At 42.2% G+C, this 18,204-nt stretch overlaps 1 protein-coding gene across 3 annotated transcripts in view; it reads left to right on the top strand.

Annotated features, from left to right (window-relative positions):
- Nucleotides 1–18,204, top strand: part of GNB1 (G protein subunit beta 1) — a 1,803,552-nt gene that overhangs the window by 1,514,305 nt on the left and 271,043 nt on the right. For all 3 annotated transcript variants that reach the window (XM_044062129.1, XM_044062128.1, XM_044062130.1), the window contains one exon: nucleotides 3,409–3,610. In XM_044062129.1, the coding sequence (XP_043918064.1) occupies nucleotides 3,409–3,610 (202 nt within the window). The remainder of the gene's footprint in view (nucleotides 1–3,408; nucleotides 3,611–18,204) is intronic.

Below are 18,204 nucleotides of genomic sequence, written 5' to 3' on the forward strand. Positions count from 1 at the left end.
AGTGAATACAGTCTAGCATCTACATTTATGGTAAGTGTACGCAACTGTACTATTTGCTTACTCACATGTCAGGGGAGTTCCACCCCTCTCTCCACACCCTCAACTTGACAGCTTGGCTGCTCCAATTCCATCTCTAGTAGGAATAATAAAGTAATCAAAGTTGCAGTCCTCTAAGTACATTTATATATCAAAACTCAAAATCCATTTCTTATAACTTGTTTAAACATATTAAAGCCATTTTTAAAAACTTTTTTTTGAAAATATGTATGTATATATATATATATATATATATATATATATGTGGCCTTATGTGAATTATGCAATGCATACTACATAGGTAAAACAGAAAGAAAGATTAAGCAACGCATATATGAACACCAATATAGTGTAGGTAAGAAAATGATTGCGAATGCACTGGCCAAACACGTTATTGAAAACCCAACACACACATTCCATTTTGCAGTTTTAGAACAAGTAGTCCAAGATATGAGGGGTGGCCCATGGGAATTAAAACTGGAGGAAAAAGAGCTTGTGGCAAATTTGTACCGCAGCGTATATCCCACCAGATCTGAACGAATATGCATCTTTAAAATGTATCCTGAAGCTTAAAGCACTTGCTAGATAAAAAGACATTAATATATATAAGTATTTAAATACCCCCTTTTTTAACACACTTGTAAATATGGTTTTAGTCATATGAAGATGTTATGAGGTAAATTTATTTAGGAATACATACACGTTTTTTAAGTAATTCATGAAATATATATATATATATATATATATATATATATATATATATATATATATATATATATATAAAATAACATTTTGTTTATTGCTTATACATATGGGCTTTCTTACATATTTCCTTTTTATAATGCGTTTTTTGAGTATCCACAATGATTTAATGACTAGAACTGTTTTTAACATATTTATATTTTCAAAAACGTTTTTAAAAATGGTTTTAATATGTTTAAACAAGTTATAAGAAATGGATTTTGAGTTTTGATATATAAATGTACTTAGAGGACTGCAACTTTAAATAACAGATTAACTCATATTAGGAATAATAAAGTAATTAGGTTTTGTACTTAAAGCTTGCTGTGGTTGTCTTTGTCTGAAGAAGTTAGAGCACTGTTTCTGACGAAAGCGCTCACATTAAAAGTTTTAAAAGCGGTGTTTTGTTTTGCTCATTCATGTTGCTAATGAACCTAATCTTATGGCTCATAGGCTTTGTAGAGCCTTCCTTAAAGGGACCACTTTGCTAAGACCCCCAGTCATGGATCCTGTGGCGCCATGGGATTTGAACTTTGTTCTCCATAAACTTACGTCAACTCCCTTCGAACCTTCAGCAACATTTGACCTCAAGTTTTTATCTTGGAAAACTATTTTTTAGTGGCTATCACTTCTGCCAGAAGGGTCCCTGAACTGCAAGCTCTTTCCATTAAGCCCCCTTATTTGGTGTTACGTAAGGGTAGGGTCTCCTAAGCTCTTCCTTTATTCGTAAGGTTTCTTCTCAAGCCAATATTAATCAGTCTATTGAATTGCTTTTGTTGTTCCCTAATTTTTCTAAGGAGGCAGAGTACAAATTTCACCAACCGGATGTGCATAGACAATTGCGTTTTTATCTGGACAGAACTAAAGATTTTAGAAGGTCAGATCAGTTGTTTGTTTCCCTTTCAGATTCTAGGAGGGGCCTTCCAGTTTCTAAAGTCACATTATCTCACTGGATTTCCAGTTGTATTTCCTTTGTCTATTCATCCAGTGGTAAAGAACTTTCCTTCAAGGTGAAAGCTCATACTACCTGGTCTGTGTCTACCTCAGTAGCTTTTCAGGCTAAAATTCCAATAGACAATATTTGTGCTGCAGCAACATGGGCTTCACCTCATACATTCATTATTCACTACAAATTGAATATGGCTTCTAGGAACAGGTCTTCCTTTGGTTCCACAGTACTCAGGAGCATTTTTCCAATGAGTCATCCAAGATGAAGGTGCTAGGGACACTGTCCCAAGTGTAAGAATTAAGGCAAGATAGGACTACAGAACATAAAGACGTTATGTACTTACCATAACATTCAATGTTTGTAGTCCATCTCACCCTTCATTCTTACAAACCCACCCTTCTGCCCCCTCCTTGAGGACCTGGGGGTAGAGTGTCTACTGCCTTTGTTAGTCCTTTCAGTTTGGTTTGTTCCTTTTCTTCGTGTGTTTCTCCTTGCAGCAAACAAGATCTGGGGTATGTTAGTGGTGCATTATGGAATACTTCCTAGCCACGAGCCAACCAGAAGTTTTCGAACTAGAGTATGGCCGAGTCGGAGCAGAGTTTCGGCTCTGATCCCAAGTGTAAGAATGAAGGGCGAGATGGACTACAAACATCGAATGTTATGGTAAGTACATAACTTCTTTTTTTCCATTCTTCTACATAGCTGTTACAGGAGACAAATATTGTATAATCTTTCAACTAAAAGCAAGAGTACAGTGCCTTTTTACTCTATCATAAGCTCAACCTACTTTTGTTACATGCTAGTTAATAACAAAGGAACATCCAGTGATCATTTCTTGTTAACAGACCAGTTGAAATCATGATGTACCTCTTTCCAAGAGAATAAGCAAAAGTGTCCATATTTCATCCTTCACGCTTGTGCTAGCACCCAGTCTGAACAGACATTGTCTATTCCATTTTTAATGTTCCATAATTCATTATTCAAGGATGATTTAAACACACAGCAAGAGCATTCTGCATCAGCATGACTTGTAGTTGCAGTTATGAAAATATTTCAAAGATATAGGTGAAAGTCACATCTCACATGAAAATAAGAGTTAATGCAATCTAACTGTAGGTACTTTCATTTCCATCCTATGTCCTCTACTTTGGTATGACATGATCTTTCAGTGAATCCTTGAATTTAATGAACAAGTGAAACTGACATGGTTATTGCCTGTGTGCCATATGTGAATGTACTGCTGACAAATTGTTTGAGGGAGGGTAACATACAGAGTCCTTGTAGAGCAAATCTGCCTAGAAAGTCGGGTAGAAAAAAATACTGACTTGAGCTGAAGAACAAGAGTGCCATCCCAGTGTGTGTTAATCTTCAAAACTGTTGAAGACCCATGTTGGAAGGCACAAAATTATTCAAAAGAGCAGACCCACTGCAGATGCCATGTTTGTATGGTAGTCCTTTGTTCTCTATAGTATATGTTAAAGGGGAAGAGTAAACAGAAGTTGGTAGTACACCGGGCTGCTCAAGCTAAGTGAGAAGTGCATTTAGCTTGTTTAAGATGCACCTTTAACTGTAGCACAGAACAAGTTCACAAGAACTGTGTTTGTACCTTAACTAAAAAGTTGAAACACTGGTGTTTATATTCAGACAGCGTCCTGTTTTAATTTGGCTCTTCTTTCTTCTAGTGCTCTGTGGGACATTGAAACTGGTCAGCAGACGACGACATTTACTGGACATACTGGTGATGTCATGAGTCTTTCTCTAGCCCCTGATTCCAGATGTTTTGTCTCTGGTGCATGCGATGCCTCTGCCAAATTATGGGACATCCGAGAGGGAATGTGTCGACAGACCTTCACAGGGCATGAGTCTGACATCAATGCTATTTGTGTATGTATTTTTATCGTATTACTGTATTTTGCAGTAGTGCTCCTCTTGTGGCAGTAGAAGTGTTTTAAATGTTGATTTTGAAATGGAAGTAGTGGAAATGCTAATTATTGCATAACTTCAATCATTCAGATTTTTTTTTTATGTTGGGTCCTTTGTGCTGACTGGTAAACAACATTGTAGACTGGTAACACCATGATGTATATATATTATATGTTTTCTCTGAAATCAAGTGCAATTCCAGTGGTAGCATAGTTCCCCACTTACTATGCAGGGATACAAGGTTTAAATCCACACCACTTTCACAAACTAATATGTGAGGGGTAGGAGCCCTCAGTCCCTAGATCTGCATCACTGCAACAGTAAATATTGAAAGAGACAAACTAGCACAATAAATTCTAAGTGAAAATGAATTTCATTTTAAATAAGTCAAGTTTGACTTTAAACATTTCTAGCAGGATAAGGCAGCAACCATTAGTATGTGTGCCAGACCAGCCACACTATCAGGTGATCACTGCAGAGCAGAGTCATGAACAATGCCCTCCTGGAACCACCTACACCTCATTCTGACCTCATGCTAACTGTAGATGTTCGGCATTAATCACTGTTGCAGAGTAGCCTAAGCATTACAGTTTATATCCAACTAAGGGTAGGGCAACCTACCAGCATCCAAAGCTGTGGAGCACTTTCCACGCACGCAGACTGCTAACGTTGCTTGAGGAGAGCCATATAAAATCAGTGTTTAGAGCACCAAACCTTCAGAACTTACTTTCTGTCTGGAAATGCTTAACCAAGACTAGGTAGTTAAGTACTGCTCTTGGGAAAACATTCTACCTTATCAGTTTTTCTGAAGGGATGTTTACTTTTTGTGTAGGAAATTATCTATTTAACAAAGGAATTGATTAAAATTGTATCTAAAAAGCTGACTTCATAAATGTTTTGTCAGGTTTAATTAAAAGCGGGGGCTAAATTTTTTTTTCTAAAACTCACCATATTTTGTTGAAGTTATAGATAGGGATTTGGACTTGGTTTTGGGGGTTGCCATTTTAAATTTTACCTCAAAACATTAAAAATCCTTTCAGGAGGTTCACCAACAATTTGAGGCTCTGTTACCCACTTATCAGGCACTTTTCAACCAAAACATGGAGCAAGTTTCATGGTTTTAGGATATTCCTTCCCTACCTGCTAGCGGAGGAAAGTTTTTTATAGGAGTGTTTGGTGGTCAAGCTGACTTCTTCACTGCTTTAGCCTTCAGTGGATGACTCCTGTACCCAAAGCAGGTGCCTCAAACCACTCCGTTTTCGCTCTATCCCAATGGCATTGCCCATCCAGAAGCTAAGGATTGGTGGGAGATGGGCACGTCATTTTCATCTGTTAGGTTGTCATGTGTTGACAAGGGAGAACTATTGTTGAGCTACAAGGGAGATGGGGAGATGATTTTTTGTGAAGTTGACTGAAGGAACCTGGGGAAGAGCCCCCCATCTTTTGATTCTTTTTCTAGGGGGTATCCTAACCCCTAAGAAAACAAGAGGGTTAGTTATGTCTTCACCAGCTTTACACAGGATAGACAGGGAAGATTTGCTGGGTTTTGCCAAGGGTTTATTTCAAGCCTTTCATTCTCTAAATTCTGATTCAGCATTACATTTTACAAGACAAAGCTCTCTCCCTCCCCCTTCAGATTCATTTGAGAGCTGAAGGATGGGTATTAGACTGGGATTGTATTTCTACAATGCCTGTACCACCGAAAGGGGATTCAGATTATAAAGAGTGTTTTTGTGATAGATTATGGTTCCCCTGGCCCACAAGTATCCCCCCATCCCAAATCAGACCCAGCAGTTATTTCTTTTGTGACCGCTAATCGTATTCTTTCTGACAAAGGTGGGAAAGGTTTTGATAGATTTGGGCAGAATGTATTTTCTTCTAATTTAACCTTCAGAATTCTGAATTGTCAGGCTTGTATGTCAGAGTTTCTGCTTACTTGCTTTGAAAATATGAGAGAGTTTGATCTGCTAAGCTCCCTTCAGAGATTAAGGCATTTCTGAATTTTATAGCTTCTTTTTATCAGGTAACCACAAATATTTTTTGAAGTTTGCTTATGATTGCTACTGATTAGTGTTGAGAAAAATTATACAAGTCATTAAAACCTGTTTACCATGTCCACTGCTGGATTGTATGGAATTAATGGTGATTCACTACAAGGTTTTGTCTCCTTTTGATGTGCTGCATTCCTTTTGTTAATGTATTTCACTACACGCATCAGAAAAGTTGAAAAACTACAGAGGGTCCCTAACAAAGACAGTTTCTGGTCTCAGAAAATCTTCAATTCCAAGAGAGTTTGGACTCCTTTTTTTCATTAGCCTTATTGAGTTCTGTGTCTTGTTTACTTTGACCACAATGGTCTTGCTATGCTTGACTGCCTTTTTCTCAACAGGTAAAATAGTGCAGCAGATGTTGCATCAGGAAATAAAAAATAGATGGAGGGATAGGTTTCACTATTTTGTGCGTCCCACTGCTCTGGAATAGTTCCCCTGTGTATAGGTTAAGCAGTGCAGTTCCCTGTCTGTCTTTAAGCGTAACTTGGACAGCTGGATAAGGTACCTTTGAATTTACTCCGGGCCTTACAGGCCTTGCCCTCCTTAGAAGGGGGTGGTAGAACCAGAGGTGCTCATTGGTAAGGCACACTTGTCTTCTGGTGTGTATCCTCTGATCCTAATGATTCTCCTCGACAAGTTTGCATATGAAGAAAATCTCATTTGTGTGTGTGTTGTGGAGCCAACATCTGCACCCCCTATGCAGGTCCATGTGCTGCTGTGGATCAAAAGAGTTTGTGGTTGGCAGATCAGGTGCATAGAAATAGTTAAGTCTTTTATCTCACCATGTGCTAGTTCAGTCTTTTGACAGATGATACCTTTGAACCTTTTTGAGGTGCCATGAGTCTTGGTACCTGCTGCAGAATAGATTGCTGTCATCTCCTTCAGACTGATCTGTAGGTGTTCATCGTGTTTCACTGTTGCAGTCATTACACTTGGGTTATCCTGCTGACAGGCTACCCACAGTTGGCCTGAATTCCAAAGTCCTGGTCCGGCTTTGGTTGGTGTCGCCTCTTCCCTGACGTCAGTGTGCCAGGGCTATAAAAGATGCAGCCGCCATTTTCTTCAGTCTTTCTTGCCGTGCGGCGCCCGAAGCAATAGCAGTTCGCAAGTGCCGGTCGGCCGACTCCTGAGATTTTCGAAATCGAATTTCAGATCCAAAGTCTTCTGTAAAGCTAAGTACCCCGTTGGGAAACTTTTTTCTTGCTCCAGACCGATGTCAGAAAAAGTTAACAATTGTATTTCTTGTGGGAAGCAAATACCTCATAAGGATTTTCATTCTTACTGTATTCCTTGCGTAGGCTCTGACCACGATGTTGCTAGCTGTCTGTTTTGTGCTAGATTTAACCAACGCACGATTAAGCGTCGGTACGATTTTGCTTTTCATTACTTTGGCTGAAGGTTTAATTATATAATGCCGTCAGAATAGCCGACGACCGGAGTTTATAAAAAAAACGCAAGGAAAAGGACATGCATCCGAGGTCCAAAACCGATGAGGCCTCCGTTATGCCAGTCGCCGGTTCTAAGTGAGGCGCTGTTGCAGCCCCTGACGCCCGCTACCTCAGAGCCACAGGCCACTACCGACTCCTACGTGGAGACAGCTAGGCCTCTGGATACTCAAGGTATTGGACACTCGGAAACTATTCCCTCAGATGGGTCCGGAGCTGCTGAGCAGGCATCGGCTTCTGAAGGTGTTTTCAGACCTACACAGTTATATGTTAAGCCAACCTCAGCTTCCAAGGCAAAGACTAAAGCAGCTTTAAAGACAAAGAAACACGTACAGCTTTCTCCTGGACAGACTTCCATGCCTAAGAAACAGATGCTTAAAATGGCCGAAGACCTAATTACTTTGATCAGGGGTTCCCATCTCCCTCCTGATAAGAGGCCTAGGCAAGACACAGAATATGATTCCTCTGACCAGGTTTCCATTTCCTCTGACTCCTCTTCAGATCACGGATACTCTTTGCCTCCCTGTGAGGATTCTGATGCTGAAGAATCTATTCCTTCAGCTTCTCCTCCTGAGGATTATTCTTTTGGGGAAACCCTGCATACCATGAGGGAGCATTTCCACTGAGAGAGCCAAGATTACTCAGAATCTAAGAAAAGGCTCAGAGACTTTCTTCTACTACCTCAGCACAGACCTCTTGCTATCCCACCTGTTCTAGACATTGTAGATGTATTTTCAGAGTCCGGCCTGTCCCCTGACTCTCTGCCTCCTGCACCTGTTAAGCCAGACAGATACTACAGGGTTCCAGACTCTCATACATTTCTATATAAAAACCCTACTGCTGACCCAGAAACTACATCTCAGGGTCCCAAAGGGGTCAAGGCCTCTACTGCAAAAAATCCTGTTCACCCGGATAGGGATTCAAAGGCACTGGACAAATTGGGGGGAAAAGTTTACACTTCTGCTACCTTGGCTGTAAGGGCTTTAAATTGTCAGTGTCATATGCTTAAATATCAGCAATACTTAATGTCACTGCTAAAACAGAAAATGTTGACAAATTCTGAATGTTCTGAAAACAAGGAAATGCAGGATTTATTGCATGCAGCTGAACAAGTGGGAAAGCATACTTTGCAATGTGGTTTTGATTCACTGGAGGCCTCTTGCAGGGCCTCTGTTACAGGTTCTGTTATTAGAAGGCATGCTTGGTTAAAGGAACAGAATCTGCCTGATCATGTTAAAACAAAATTATTGGATGCTCCATTACAGCATGATACGTTGGTGTTGAGGCAGAAGAGGTGCTGAAGAAAATAGAGGATAAAGTGAAATTTATGCAGAAGGTAAAGGATTTCTTATAGGTACAACCACCCAGATTTAGCAGGAACTGGCCGCCTAAGAATTGGTCCTTTCCGGTGTCAGACAGGCCACAAAGAGGCAGATACAGACGCCCTAGAGGCAGACAACAACCCCAGGGCTCTTACAGGCCCAAACAATGTGGTGATACTACCTCCAAAAGCAGAGAAGACAAATCACAGCCATATAGGAAACAGTCCCAATGACTTTCCTCTGCCAATGCCAAGCACTTTTCTTTTGGCAGCACCCTTAGGGGGAAAGGTAGCACTTTTTTCACAAAATTGGCACATGATCACCCAGGACAAATGGGTCTTAAATATAGTCTCTCAGGGCTACAGGTTCCACTTTCACACCCTTCCAAAGGCAAAAGGTATGCCAGACCTGCCACACAGTCAATGGGCATAGGCACAAAAGCAAGTTTCATCTCTCATGGACATGAGGGCAATTCGGCCAGTACCACAACAAGAACAGGGACAAGGGTTTTACTCGAGACTTTTCTTAGTACCCAGAAAGAAAGCCTGGAGACCAATTCTGTACCTGTCTATTCTAAACACTTTTCTGGACATTCCAAAATTCAAAATGTGGACTCTGCAGCAGCTTCTGCCCATGCTGGGCAAGAAGGCTTGGCTTGTAACTTTGGACCGCAGAGCCATACTTGCATGTCCCAGTCAGACAATCTATAGCTGGCTCAATGTACTACCAATTCTCTGCACTGCCCTTTGGCTTATCTACTGCACCCAGGGTCTTCACAAAATGCCTGGCACCAGTAATTGCATTTTGCAGACAAAAAGGAATTCAAATATATCCCTACTTGGACTGCCTTATTCAAGCAGAGAGCAAGGACATTCTACTAAAGCATCTGGCGTTTGTAAAAAGATTACTAATTTGCCTAGGGTACACAGTAAACGAAAAGAAATCAAAACTCATACCCTCTCAAGAGATAATATTCCTGGGTGCAAGCTTAAATACAACTGCCCAGATGGCTTATCTCATGCCAGACAAAGGCAACTGACTTCTTACTTCGAAAGCATGGCAACAAAGACCCAGTTATCTGCAAGAAAAATTCTGCAGGCTTTGGGCTTCATGGCATCTTGCATTCTGCTAATTCCATATGCAAGACTGCATATGAGGAAGCTACAATGGTATCTAAAAAGTGTTTACATTGCCACAGCCTGGAAACGTTAATTACTCTCATTCCCTGCCTGCAACAGGGGTTTCGATGGTGGGCACAGGCCTGTCACCACAACAAGGGACAGCCTTTCACTTTACCCACAGCCAGGCAGACCCTAACAACAGATGCATCAGATTATGCCTGGGGGGCCCACATGGCAGGAAAATGTATTCAGGGCACATGGCCCGCAAGCCAAAGGCATCTTCATATCAATCAAAAAGAGATGCTAGCTGTACAGAATGCTCTGACAGCTTTCAAGGATCTACTTCATCCGGGACAACTGCTGATAAAGACGGACAATACTACAGTCATGTGGTACATAAACAAGCAGGGAGGCATACATTCTTACCCCCTCTGCAGACAAGCCAGGATTTTGTGGAGCACAGCATTGACTTATCAAATTCACCTACAAGCACAATTCCTGCCAGGAAAGACAAATGCTCTGGCAGACTGACTAAGCAGAAATTTCATGGATCCTCATGAGTGGAAACTAGATCCACAAATCTTCAGCATGATAAGGAAATGGGGATGCCCAGACAGATCTGTTTGCCTCCCCTCACAACTGCCAACTACAGAGATTCTGCACAAGGACTTATCACAAACAAGCATGGAAAGTGGATGTGCTGTCATTCAGTTGGAAAACCCTTGCAGTATATGCCTTTCCTCCACTGCCTCTACTCCCCAAGGTACTCCTAAAGGTCAGACAAGAGAAGCCAAAAATGATACTGATTGCCCCGGATTGGCCACGCCAGCACTGGTACCCAATCCTAAAGAGCTTGTCTCAAGGCCCAGCCTGGACAATACCTCAAACTCCTCATTTACTGACCCAACAAAACAATCAGATCCTGCATAGCCAACTCAGAACCCTGGCAGATAATGTAACTATTCAGAACACACCTCTCTCTAAAGCAGTTATGGATGTTGTTTTGGAGGCCAGGAGGCCCAGCACCAGAAAATCTTATGCAGAAAAATGGAAGAGATTCTGTACTTGGAACCAGGTGCAAGGAATTGACACGCTTGTACCAAGTATTCCTCAGATTTTATACCTAACTGAGATGCTGGACAAAGGCCTGTCCTTCTCATCAATTAAGATTCATGCCTCTGCCATTTCAGCTCATTACAATACGGACCCATCTATTTTTTTCACATCCACTGCTAAGGCACTACCTCAGAGGAGCCAAAAACATAAGACCTCCAAGGAGAGCACCAATACCTGCATGGGACCTCAATTTTGTCTTGGAAAAGCTCACACTGCCTCCATTTGAGCCAGCCAATACAGCTGAGATAAAATTCTTATCATGGAAAACAGCTCTGCTCCTAGCAATAACTTCAGCAAGAAGAGTCTCAGAGTTACAGGCATTAATGGCTGTGGAACCTTTTATTATTTTCCATCCGGACAGGGTTTCTCTAAGGACAAACCCAACATTTATGCCTAAGGTAGTGTCCAGTGTGGCTCTTAACCAAACCATCCATTTGCCTACCCTTTTATCCAAACCCACAGAATAAAGGGGAGAGACTTCTGCATTCTTTGGACATACACAGACAGTTACGCTTCTACTTGGACAAAACTAAAAGTTTCAGAAAGACTGAGCAACTTTTAGTGGCATATGCTGCAAGATCACAAGGAAAGGCTATTTCAAAGCAGACCATTTCAAAATGGATAGGCCACTGCATTCGTTTCTGCTGTTCACAACATGGCAAATCAGTGCCAAAGGGCATTAGGCCACATTCAACCAGAGCAGCAGCTATTTCAGCAGCCTTCGTCAGAGGAGTACCAACCAAGGATATTTTAGAGGCTGTAACTTGGACTTCAGTGCACACTTTTACAAAGCACTACCACTTACCTCTTTACTCTAAATCCAGAGCAGGCTTTGCCACTGCAGTTCTGCAGGGCCTCATAGCCACTCCTAATTCTATTTAGGCCCAGCCTCCCAACCTCAGCTTTGGGATTCAACCCAAGTGTAATGACTGCAACAGTGAAACACAATGAACATAGTACAGTTGTGTGCCTACCATAAATGTAGATGTTCGAGTGTATTCAGTGTTGCAGTCCAGGTTACCCTCCCTCCATCCCCCTTTTCATTGCTGGGACTTATCTATACTTCTCTATTCTATACAACCTACGTGGTGTATTTGCTTGTAGATGAAGGTAATGATTATATTACTGCATGCTTTTTTATAAGCAGAATTTTCAGCCTACCTTTTTTGGGGCACCTGACATCTGGGGCAAGAAAAACTGAAGAAAATGGTGTCTGCTGCATCTTTTATACCCCTGGCACACTGACGTCAGGGAAGAGGCACGACCGCAACCGACGCCGGACCAGGACTTTGGAATTCAGGCTGACTGCGGGTAGCCTGCCAGCAGGATAACCCAAGTGTAATGACTGCAACAGTGAATACACTCTAACATCTACATTTATGGTAAGTACACAACTGTACTTTTTCTTAGCCCTCAAGACCTACAGAGAATGTGATAAGCCCTTCAGCTCAACATGGACAGCACAGTCATGTGGTGCATAAGCAGGGAAAGGCACAAGGTTGTACTCTGCATATTGGTGATGCAGACTTGCAACTGAGACTCAGGGCAGTGTGTTTAATACTGCGGTACAGCAGCAACATTATGAATGCAGTTTGAGCAGGGCATTTACAAGGAACCATGAATGGAAACTGAACGAGAGACTTTTCCAGTAGCTGTTTGTCAGTTGCTGGCTTTCAGAACTGGATTTTTTCACTCTGCAGTGAATCAGCTTCCGATGTATGACACACTCTTAAGGTGAGTCTTGAACAGTAGATTCCTTCTTTTTTAATTGGCTACTCTGTTCCTGTATTTCCTTCTCCCTCGCACACATGCTCACTGCTGAATCCCACAGGTGGTTTAAAAATTGTGCCAGGCTTACCCCAACATAATTTTCATTTGGCCAAGGCAGGGAGTGTTCTATAGTGATTGTGTAAATGGTAAAGGAACCAACATGCTTTTCTGCTACAGAACATAGACCTGCTCACTCAGGGCTTGGAAACCTGAAATTATCCCTACCTGAAGGGACCAGATTTGATGGCCTGGAAGATCTGAATCCGATTCCTCTGTGATACCTATCATCTCAGGACGTGCTGATTATTTTGAAAGCTTCTCGTACATGGCAAAATAGACAGTTTTTCATTTGCATGAAGGAGTTGCAAGGAATTGTGTAAAAGCAGAGTTCCCCCTTGTTCTGTCTTGCCCTTCAGATCTCTTTTAAGAGCAAGGATGTCGTACTCCAGGTCAAGTTTTTCTTCCATGTCTGCTTGCCGTCCTTTGAGCCTATTTCTGGTAGGTGATGCATTGGTCATAACAGTTTTTAAAAGGAGTGGTCATGCTTAACCATCAAAGTTCTTTTCATGTACCTTGGTACCTCTGTTTTGCTCCCATTCATGCTAACCGCTTTAGTACAGCTGAATTTGTCATGGAAAAACAACTTTCTGCTGGCAGTAATGTCTGTAAAAAGGACGTCATATTTGCTGTCAGTAATGTGAAAAGAACCATTCATGTTTCTTTCACAATGACAGTGTTAGCAATGGGAGAACTCTGCCTTTGTACCAAACAGTAGATTAAGAAATTTCCGTTAATCATATTGTGTAGCTCCTAGTCTTATTTCCAGAAGCTAGAACAGTGTGTAAAGGGAGTGTTAACATTGGCTCTAGATGATGGTCATGGTTGATGTGAAAACCCAATCTCATGAAAAATGGGAGAAAAGGGGGTTAATGCCAAGGCAGAGAATAGGTTCCAAATGTGATAAGCATTTCTCTGAGCCCATTTATTAGCCACTTAGTCTGCCTGTAGATACATCACTGACTAGACTTAGCCAAGTAAAGCAATTCTTGAAGGAAGTGTTGTACCTCTGGCTACCTTAAAGAAAAAAAGATGTCTCCTCCCTGAGACCTGAACTGTGTCCTAGAAACACTTACACAGGATCCTTTTAAACCAGACTCCCATGCATATATAACATTTTTAATATGGAAAAACGTATCTGCTGGTGGTGGCAGTCACATCTGCTAAGAGAGCTTCAGAACTGCAGGTTTTGAGGTGCACTGAGCCTTTTCTTGTTTCCACAAAGATGGGGAGAGTCTTGGACCCAGCCCTTCTTTTATGCCTGAACTAGTCAGAATCTGCCCTCAGACTACTCTGTTTCTACCCTTCTTTCCTAATCCCAAGTATTAGAGTGAGAGTCCTTCATTCCCTCGATATTCAGATATTTCTGATTACCTTCATAGGTCTGAGGAGGTCAAAAAAGCTGCCTAACTTTTTATTGCCCCTGCTGAAATGAAAAATGTCTTTCTCCGTGCATCCAGCATTGCCAGGACTGCTGCAGCTTCAGTGGCATTCTTAAAAGTAGCAGGTTCCCATAGCTTGTCATTAGTTCACACATTTTACAAACATTGCCGGTTTGATATTCTCTCCAAGGTGAGGGTGGAGCTTTGTTAGAGCAGTGTTAAAAGGCAAGCTGAGCTCTATTCCCCTCTTCTGCCATATGCACGTTTCATAGAGCTTTGGAAATCATCCAAGTAGTAAGGAATGCTACAACAGTGATACAAATCCCACTCAACATTCCTTTGGTTTCTGTTATAATTTGCATCCTGTTGGGCTAGGGCAGTTGCCCTCATCATACTTCTCCTTTGTTATTCTTTCCCCATCTTTACAAAGCAGATATTTCCAAGGCCTTGTATCTTCTCATCTCTGGATGGAATCTCAGGAAAACAGCAGTATTCCCCTCTTCCCTGCCCTTTTTTTTTTTCAAATGTATGGCCCTAGGGATGGGGCGTAGACCTTTGGTTATTGCTAGATGTGCTATCCTGTTTTACCTTGGTTTCTGCTACTTTAGGGCTATTGCCAGGTGTTCTGAGCATAAAACTCTGAAATGGAGTAGGTGGATGCCCTTTTTATATTGAGAAGTTTGGGCATACCAGAGGTTGGACATATGTCATGGCAAGGGGTAAGGATCCCAAATTCTGAGATTCATGTTGAAAACACAGCAGCTAAGTCCCAGTAGTATTGAAGTACTGTAACAGTGATCTGTTCAGACTTGCACTGTTGTGACAAGTTACCTGTAAAACTGTATTTTAACATTTGATTAAGGTAAGTAGGACAGACCAGTTATGAAGCTGGTCCTTTCCAAGTAGATGGCAAACTGCATAGTCTTACACTGTGAATAGGGACATAGTCTGCAGAAATGCAAAGGACACATTCCTATTTGAGGCAGCCATTTGGACATCGGGCCATACTATCTCAAAACACTGTTATACAGACTGAGTAGGGCTACGTTTGTCGCTGTCTTCTGAAGAGGCACCCAGGGAAAACCACACATGTATTTTGTAGAGACTGGAGGCACATGATGTTCATCGTGTTTCACTGTTGCAGTCATTACAATTGGGTTATCCTGCTAGCAGTCTACCCGCAGTCAGCCTGAGTTCCAAAGTCTAGGTCCGGCGTCGGTTGCTGTCGCCTCCTCCCTGACATCAGTGCACTAGGGGTATAAAAGATGCAGCCAACGCCATTTTCTTCAGTCTTTCTTGCCGTGCGGTGCCCGACGCAAAAGCAGTTTGCAAGTGCCGGTCGGCCGACTCCTGAGATTTTCAAATTCGAATTTCGGAGCCAAAGTCGTCTTTAAAGCTAAGTACCCCATTGGGGAAACTTTTTTCTTGCTCCAGACCGATGTCAGAAAAAGTTAATAATTGTATTTCTTGTGGGAAGCAAGTACTCATAAGGATTTTTATTTTTACTGTATTCCTTGCCTAGGCCCTGACCACGACGTTGCTAGTTGTCAGTTTTGTTAGATTTAACCTTCGCACTATTTAAGCGTCGGTACGATTTTGCATTTTATTACTTTGACAGAAGATTTAATTATATAATGCCGTCCGAACAGCCAACTACCGGAGTTTATAAAAAGCGCAAAGAAAAGTACAAGCATCCGAGGTCCAAAACCAACGACGAGGCTTCCGCTAGGCCTGTCGCCAGTTCTCAGTGAGGTGCTTTCGCAGCCCCTGATGCCCGCTACCTCAGAGCCACAGGCCGCTTCCAACTCCCACATGTAGCCGACTAGGCTGCTGGAAACTCAAGGTATTGGACACTCAGAAACTATTCCCTCAGATGGGTCCGGAGCCGCTGTGCAGGCATCGGCTTCTAAGGGTATTTTCAGACCTACACAGTTATATGTGAAACCAACTTCAGCTTCAAGGGCAAAGACTAAAGCAGCTCTAAAGACAAAGAAACAAGTACAGCATTCTCCTGGACAGGCCTCCATGCCTAAAAAACAGATGTTTAAAATGGCTGAAGACCTAATTACTTTGATCAGGGGTTCCCATCTCCCTCCTGATAAGAGGCCTATGCAAGAGATAAAATATGAATCTTCAGATCAGGTTTCCATTTCCTCTGATTCCTCTTCTGAACAGGAATATTCTCTTCCTCCCTATTAGGATTCTGATGCTGAAGAATCTATCCCTTCCGCCTCTCCTCCTGAGGATTATTCTTTAGGGGAGACCCTGCATACTATGAGGGAGCATTTCCACTGGGAGAGCCAAGATTACTCAGAATCCAAGAAAAGGCTCAGAGACTTCTTTTTATTACCTCAGCACAGGCCCCTTGCTATTCCTCCTGTTTTAGACATTGTAGATGTGTTTTCAGAGTCCGGTCTGTCTCCTGACTCTTTACCACCAGCTCCTGTTAAGCCAGACAGATACTACAGGGTTCCTGATTCACATAAATTTCTTTATAAAAACCCTGCTGCTGACCCAGAAACTATCTCTCAGGGTCCCAAAGGGGGTCAAGGCTTCCACTGCAAAAAACCCGATCCCCTCTGATAGGGATTCAAGGGTCCTGGACAGATGGGGGAAAAAGGTTTGTACTTCTGCTACCTTGGCTGTAAGAGCTTTAAATTGTCAGTTTCATATGCTTAAATATCAGCAATATCTTATGTCACTGCTTAAACAGAAAATGTTGACAAATTCAGAATGTGCAGAAAACAAAGAAATGCAGGATTTATTGCATGCAGCTGATCAAGTGGGGAAGCATACTTTGCAATGTGGTTTTGATTCTCTTGAGGCCTCCTGCAGGGCCGCTGTTACGGGTTCTGTCATTAGGAGGCATGCTTGGTTAAAAGAACAGAATCTGCCCGATCATGTTAAAGCAAAACTTTTGGATGCTCCATTACAGCATGATACCTTGTTTGGTGTTAAAGCAGAAGAGGTGTTGAAGAAAATGGAGGACAAAGCTAAATCTATGCAAACAGTTAAGGATTTCTTACAAGTACAGCCTCCCAGATTTAGCAGGAACTGGCCTACAAAGACTTGGCCCTTTCCAGTGTCAGACAGGCTACAAAGAGGCAGATACAGACGCCCCAGAGGCAGATCACAGCCCCAAGGCTCATACAGGCCTAAACAGTGGGGTGCTTCTAACTCCAAAAGCGGAGAGGAAAAATCACAGCCATACAGGAAACAAGTCTCAATGACTTTCCCCTGCCAGCACCAAGCACTTATCTTCTGGCAGCTCCTTTGGGGGGAAAACTAGCACTTTTTTCACAAAATTGGCACATGATCACCCAGGACAAATGGGTCTTAAATATCGTATCACAAGGCTACAGGTTCCACTTTCGCACCCTGCCAAGGCCAAACGGTATGCCAGACCTGCCACGCAATCAATGGGCAGAGGCACAAAAATAAGTTTCATCCCTCATGGACATAAGGGCCATTCAGCAAGTACCACAGCAAGAGCAGGGACCAGGATTTTACCCAAGGCTATTCTTGGTGCCCAGAAAGGACAAAGCCTGGAGACCAATATAGGACCTGTCTATCCTAAACACATTTCTGGATATTCCAAAGTTCAAAATGTTAACTCTGCAGCAGCTTCTGCCCATGCTGGGCAAGAAGGCTTGGCTTGTGACTTTAGACCTAAAAGAGGCATACCTGCATGTCCCAATCAGACAGTCATGCAGAAGATACCTCAGATTTATAGCTGGCTCAATGCACTACCAATTCTCTGCACTGCCCTTTGGCTTATCTACTGCGCCCAGGGTCTTCACAAAATGCCTGGCTCCAGTAATTGCATTTTGCCGACAAAGAGGAATACAAATATATCCTTACTTGGACGACTGCCTTATTCAAGCAGAGAAAAAGGACATTCTACTACAGCATCTGGTGTTTGTAAAAAGATTACTAACAGGTGTAGGATACACAGTAAACAAAAAGAAATCAAAACTCCTACCTTCTCAAGAGATAATATTCCTGGGTACAAGCTTAAATACAACTGCCCAGATGGCTTATCTCACGCCAGACAAACAAAGACAACTGACTACTTATTTCAAAATGTTGGCAACAAAGACCCAGTTATCTGCAAGAAAGATTCTGCAGGCTTTGGGCTTTATGGCATCCTGCATTCTGCTAATTCCATATGCAAGACTGCATATTAGGAAACTTCAGTGGTATCTAAAAAGTGTTTGTACTCAACATTGCCACAGCCTAGAAACAATAATTACCCTCATTACCTTCCTGCAACAGGAGTTTCGATTGTGGG

Source organism: Protopterus annectens, chromosome 2.part1, assembly GCF_019279795.1.
Source record: "Protopterus annectens isolate FY-2018-M chromosome 2.part1, PAN1.0, whole genome shotgun sequence".
NCBI lineage: Eukaryota > Metazoa > Chordata > Ceratodontiformes > Protopteridae > Protopterus > Protopterus annectens.